This window comes from Aphelocoma coerulescens, chromosome 23, assembly GCF_041296385.1.
Source record: "Aphelocoma coerulescens isolate FSJ_1873_10779 chromosome 23, UR_Acoe_1.0, whole genome shotgun sequence".
In the NCBI taxonomy this organism is placed as follows: Eukaryota; Metazoa; Chordata; class Aves; order Passeriformes; family Corvidae; genus Aphelocoma; species Aphelocoma coerulescens.
In genome coordinates, this window is record NC_091036.1 from 7,230,498 (window position 1) to 7,236,805 (window position 6,308).

Below are 6,308 nucleotides of genomic sequence, written 5' to 3' on the forward strand. Positions count from 1 at the left end.
AGCTGGGGCTGAATCCTGGTCCTGCCTCAGCCACAGTCCCACAGGACATCCCTTCGCAGGCAGGAGGGGAGGATTAGCAGGGATTAATTGCAGAGTGTCCCTTTATGGAGCAGAGCAGCTGAGAAGCCCAGCAGGGCAGTGCTGGACACCTGCAGCTGCTGGTGGGAACCAGAAGAATGGAGTTACTGAGCCTCTCCCAGCTGTCTGAGTCCTCATTTCACAAGTACAATTTCCTTCCACCATGCAGAGCTTTGGAGAGCAGTGAGTGGAGAGGAGTGAGGGACTGGGCTGGTTCTCTGCCTGCAGGAGCTGCTTTGGACACCACTGCTTTCTTTGTAGGCATCCCTGCAGCTCCTGGGAGGCTGCAGGCAGCTGAGGCAGCTCTCCAGGACCTTGTCAGGCACAGGTCTGTCTCCACAACTGCATCCAAGGATTGTTCCACACCTTCCCCACACCAGCCAGCCCAGTTTGGCAGCTGGTGCCCAGCATGTTTGCCCAGTAAACTTCAAGCTAACCTGAAATGATGTTTGCAAATAATTCTTTTTCCCCCCCTCCAGCACTTACAGAACTAAAACAAGCCATGTGAACTAACAACCCTGTTTTCCAACAGGAAGAGGGTTGGTGTCAAAAGCACAGATCTGAGTGCTGGAGAGTGCTTGCAAGACACTGGGATTTTTAACTCAAAAAGACCAACATACCCCTGATGTTCTGTTGATAAAAGCAGTGAAGTTGGTTCAGCCTTTCCTGATCCCTTCCCTCCAAAGGCGCTGCAGAAGAAAAAGCTTTAGTTGAGTGTTGGCTTCCTGAGCAACGTAACAGCACCTGGGCAGTGCCCCTCTCGTGTGCTCCCCTCTCAGTGCCCAGTTGTGTGTGTGCTTCTCCCCAGATACCAAGCTGGGTCCCGAGGCCTTTCGCTTCGACGCGGGCAGCGAGGCCACGGCCACGCGGCTCAGCGAGCGCTACTACATCCTGCGGCCCGAGGTGGTGGAGAGCTACATGTACCTCTGGAGGCTCACCCACGACCCCAAGTACAGGCACTGGGGCTGGGAGGTGGTCAAGGTAAGGCTGGGGAGGGCACAGAGCTCTGCAGGTGGCTGCATTCCTACGGAAAGCTTCGCTTCGGTCGGTGGAAGGAGCGGAAATTATTTAAATTGTGTTAAACACCGAGATACGTCAGAAATGCTCGAGGTCGGGTGGGATGGGGCTCTGAGCAGCTTGGTCTGATGGAAGGTGACCCTGTCCATGGCAGGGGGGTGGAACTGGGTGATTTCTAAGGTTCCTTTCAACCCAAACCGTTCTCAAACCCATGAGCAGTGGGACAGGAATACACAAAGTGCCTCAGTTTAGGTGTTATTTCTGTTGTGGATGTTTTATTCTCCCTTTTGGGCTGCACTGCCATCTATCAACCAGCCAGTTCAGGTGGCTGGTGTTTCCCCTTGCTGTTCCATCAGAGCCAGCCTGGTTCCCAGAGCCTGGAGTAACCCCCACGCCCCTCGGTGAGGGACAGAGGCTGCAGGAAAGCTGGAGTTGGATTTGTAAACTGGCTTGGAACGCAGCTGAGGGTGATGGATGAGTTACTCCCCACTGCTGTGTGTTGCTGAGGTCTCTGTTCCTCGCCCAGGCCCTGGAGAAGCACTGCAGAGTGGAAGCTGGGTTCTCTGGCATCCGGGATGTTTACACCACCACGCCCACCCACGACAACATGCAGCAGAGCTTCTTCCTCGCAGAGACTCTCAAGTAAGTCTGGGCTCACAGGGGCCTTCCAGAGCAGCACAATTCCTGCAGCATCCACTTAATGAGCCTCAGATAAGAAAAAGGGGAGTCTTCTCTTCCAGGGAGAGGTGTCCGTGCCCAGGGCAGGGGGCTGGAACGAGATGAGCTTTAAGGATCTTTCCAACCCAGCCCATTCTGTGGGGAAAACTGGGCAAGGCAGTGGGTGCTGCAAAGCTTTGGGAGTTTCCTGCTGCAGAACCACTGCTGCCATTGGGACCCTCGAGGTTCCTGCTCAGGTGCTGGGTTTGAAGGACTCTGCTGTGACCCAGAGCGGGGTTAGGTGGGAAGGGTGGTGATTTTCCAGGGAGTTGGGAGGGTGTCACCATGTACAGCGGCAGCTATCACCTTTGCCTGCCTGGAGTCCCTCCTGAGCTCCTTTAACCCCTCTGTGTCCCTCTCCCGTGGCTCCAGGTACCTCTATCTTCTGTTCTGTGAAGATGATGTGCTGTCCCTGGAGGATTGGGTGTTCAACACCGAGGCTCATCCCCTGCCCATCAACCACACGGACTTTAAAGCAGCAGTGCAGCCCTGAGGCCCCTGCCCAGCTCCTGCTCCCCCAGCCTGGGCAGACTCTGCTTTTCCTTTCCATTAAAGGAATTCCTGTTGTTCCTGAAATGGTATTTGGGGGCACTAGTCCAATTCCGGACAGTATTTTCTTGGGAAGATGAACCATGACTAAGCACCTTCTTTTCCTCTGTGAGGAGCTCTCTTAGGCTGATGATGAAATGTTTATTCTGGGCCAGACACAGTTCATAGACATTCCTTTATACAGAGAATTTATATGAAATCCACTGTTTTTGCTTTATAGTGGCCAAAGGACTGGAAGTTTGCCATAAAATAGACTTTACACACACACACACATCCTCCTTTCCTTCTTCTGTTTCATTTCTGCCTTTTATCTGCTCTTGGATTTATCACCTTTCCAGTGAACAGTTTTCAGTATTCTGGGATTTCTGGTGCTGGGCTTTGGGGGCTCTTCAGGAGGGACAGGAGAACGAGGAAGGGCAGTCGTCCTTGGTGTGGGAGAGCAGCTGGAATGCTTGGGCATGGATGAGGAGCCAGCTGAGAACTCAGGAGTGAAGGGAGGACAGGAAAAGGTGACGTTTTAGTGGGAAAAGAAGAGGATCAGACCCTCCACACACAGGAGCAGCCTCAGGTTGGAATTTGCAGATTTGCAGGCCCTGCTCCTCGTGGGGGACTTGAACCACCCTGATCCCTGCTGGAGGGGTAACTCAGCAGGACAGGAGCAATCCAGGAGGCTCCTGGAGTGGATTGGTGATAAATTCCTCCTCAAGTGACAGAGGAGCCAACAGAGGGGCTCTGCTGACCCCAAACTGAAGATCCAAGGCAGCTCTGGCTGCAGTGGCCATGAGATGGTGAGTTCAGGATCCTGAGGGCAGGAGGGAGGGGGAAAAGCTCCACCCTGGGCTCCAGCAGAGCAGACTTGGGGCAGGGAGACCCCAGCGGTCCCCTCCAGCCTCAGCCATTCTGTGACTCTGTGGTGTCAAAATTGTAACTAAACCAAAACCTGTCTGCAGGATTCTTGCTCCTGATGTAGTTTTTTATATACTTTTTTTCTGTGCTCTTAAAACACATTTACCACCCATCACATCTCATTTAACTTTCCTTTATCGGGCTTTTTTTTGTGTTTTTCTACTTTTATTTGGAACTAAATGTTACGAGTCACTTGTAATAATTTTACTGCTGTAATAGTCAGATCTGTGAAACAGAATAAAAGTCTTGTAAAATAAAAAGCCTGTTGGGGTTGATCCTGTAAAAGACCGGTTACTCCATGCTTGGAATGAGACAATGCTGGTGGATTTACAGAGTTTTGCACAGCAGAAGTTGATTTCTGGGGGAATCCAAGCAGTGTTTGACAGCAATTCCCAGCTCTCTGAAGCTGCTGGATCTGGGATCCGCATTCCCTCTGATCACTGCAAAGCTGTGTGGCCCTGGGGGATGGAACATTTTTGTTCATTCTTGTGACAGCCTCGTGACAATTGGTTCATTCAGCAACTTGGGGGAAATAAAGTTGCTTTGAGGAAGTTGTGAAAACAGAAAATGTTGTTTCTAAATTCCTGCCTTTGTAATTCCCTGAGAGAAATAAGATTGTCAGATGGGGACTTAGCATTATCCCAGGGATAAAGATGCTGGCTGGTAAGCCTGGCCTAGAGGAATGGTTATTGGTAAATAAACATCTTGGGAGTGAGCTGTGTTATCCGGGAGATTTGGGGATCGGGAAGCTCTTGCAGCTCAAAGGATTTTGATAATGGATTAAGGGAATTTCTTAAATAAGAACGCCCTGCTCTTGGAATAACACAGAACACTTTGCCTGGCAGAATTTAAACCCCCCAAAATAAACAGCAAGGTTCTGGTTTCCTTTGGGAACAGATCCTGGTGTTACCTGAGAGCTCCATGGTTGGTTTCCCTTTCACACGAGTGAGTGGCAACATCCCACACCCTGCCAGAGGAAGGTTCCTGCAGCTCAGCAGCCACACCACAGGTCAGGAGGTGTTTGAGCTGCCCTGAGGAGGCAAAGCTTATCCCTGACTCTGCTCCCAGGAGCTCCAGGCCAGGCACAGCAGAAGCTTTTGGTTGCAAGGGGCTGCGCTCGAACGTTTCCGATGGTGCCAGGGCAACTCTGCAAACTCCCCTGCCTGGGCTCCCACATATCCCTGAAATCCCCAGGGATTAAGCACAGGCATCAAGCTCAGCATGGCCATGTTTAGCAGGACTTAAGATTTACTCCAAGGATCAGCTTTGTTCCAAGGCCTGGCCCTGATCCACACCAGGGATTTTTCTGTCCCACAGCACTGCAGGTAACGGGAATGTTTGTCCTGCTGTGCCTTGAAATGCTTCTGCTCCTCCCTTCCCCGAGCCCTGGCCGGATGCTGCTGCACCCTGGGAGCCCCCCCTGTGGAAGCAGGGGCTGCATCCGAGCCCAAATTCCTCCTGCCAGGTGGGATTTTCCTGCCCAGAGGGAACCCCTTGGTTTCCAGACTTGGAGCAGGTGAGTAAATGGAGTTCCAGTGAACCAGAGGTTTGGCTGTAAATGCCTCACAGGAAGGATCTGGGGAGATGTGTGTCCTTCAGCTGCTTTCCTGCCTTCCAGGCTCAGGCATGTGGGAATTCTGTTGGTTTTTGGTGTTTTTTTCCTGCTTGGAGTCAGCAGGCAGTGCCACCAGCCTGGGTTATTGCCCATTTCCCCTGGAACATTCCACTTCTACTTCAGAAGCTGTGATTACCATCTTAATTTTCACCATCAGAGCTTGTGGCCCTCCTTTATATCAGAAGGAATTTCCTGTAAATGAAGTTCTGATAACAGAAAGTTGCATCAGTGGTGGAGATGAAAACTCTTCCCTATCACTTGTACAACCACGGGCTGCTGTTGCCTGGCCTGCACAGAGATAAGACAAAACCATCCAGAAAACAAATGCACCTTTTTGTAACCCACACTTCATTTTTATGGCATTATTAAATTCCCAGGGAAGGCTTTCAGCAGAATTGGTTATTGGATTCAAAAGCCTGGCAGCCAGAGTATTTTTCCACATAGGTTTTGATCTGATCTCTTTATCTGATTGTTTCAGATGTGATGCACAGCCCTGGCTCCCAGTGCCAGCAGAGGCCCAGCAGCTCCTCCTGAGCACGTTCAGGGCTTTGGCCTCGTTCCCTGTGGAGCCTGCAGCAGGCTCGTGCTGGAGTCAGGAACCCTCTCCATGAAACTCCTGCTTCGTAAAGGGCTTTGTTCAGGATTGCAGCCTCCTGAGAAGGAAAGGCCAAGCAGGACTTAGGAATGCAAGACACAGGAATTGGCTCCTGCTCTGCACTAAAGGGTTTGAAATGCCTCAAACTCCCATTTCCTTTGCTGGCCATGCTTTTTCTGGGATGAACTCTCTGATTTCCATGGCTGTGAAGCTTTGTCACCTCTGGTTTTCTTGTCCCCTTCAAACCAGACCTGGATGTTCCTTGTTCCTCCAAGGTTTTCATCCCTGCTGCTACCAACTCCTCACCATTTTCCTTATTTTCAGCCCACCTTTCTCCCTTCTGACCAAGGGGAAGTCTGTAATAGTTTTTCCTGCTGGGTGGAAATCTTCCCTGTTATTTTTTTTTAGGATTCCCTTTGATACAGGTGTGCCTGGGTGGGCCCCAGGGCAGATGTGTGGGTATTTAACATTCTTCCTGAGTGCTGTAACCCCAGGACTCAGCAGTGGAGAGCCAGGAATTGCTGGATTTGTTCTCTTTCCAGGAGCATCAGCTCCCAGCAGCCACCCTGAATTATTTTATTTCCCCCTTTGTCTTTCATTCTCTTTCCTATCAAATATTTCCCCCATTTCTCACCTTGATGTGGTGGCTGATGACACTGGAAATGGTTCAGGTGTAAAATGAGCCCTTCTGCCTCTCATCATCCAAACAGAATCACCTCAGCCCTGCCACCACCCTGCCAGGTCCCCTCCACCAGCTCCTGTTCCTGCTCCTGCTCATTTCACAGACAAACCAGGACGTTTATCCTGTTTCAAACCCATCCCATCCTGTTA

General features: G+C 51.1%; 1 protein-coding gene across 6 annotated transcripts in view; it reads left to right on the top strand.

Moving 5' to 3' along the window:
* MAN1C1 (mannosidase alpha class 1C member 1) overlaps positions 1–3,552 on the top strand; it is a 55,605-nt gene extending 52,053 nt beyond the window's left edge. For 4 of the 6 annotated variants that reach the window (XM_068994471.1, XM_068994473.1, XM_068994475.1 and 1 more), the window contains exons 10-12: positions 887–1,059; positions 1,622–1,737; positions 2,185–3,552. In XM_068994471.1, coding sequence (XP_068850572.1) covers positions 887–1,059; positions 1,622–1,737; positions 2,185–2,305 — 410 coding nt within the window. In that variant the 3' untranslated portion in view covers positions 2,306–3,552. The other 2 variants (XM_068994472.1, XM_068994474.1) reach the window with 2 other exon arrangements.
* The last annotated feature ends 2,756 nt before the right edge of the window (positions 3,553–6,308 follow it).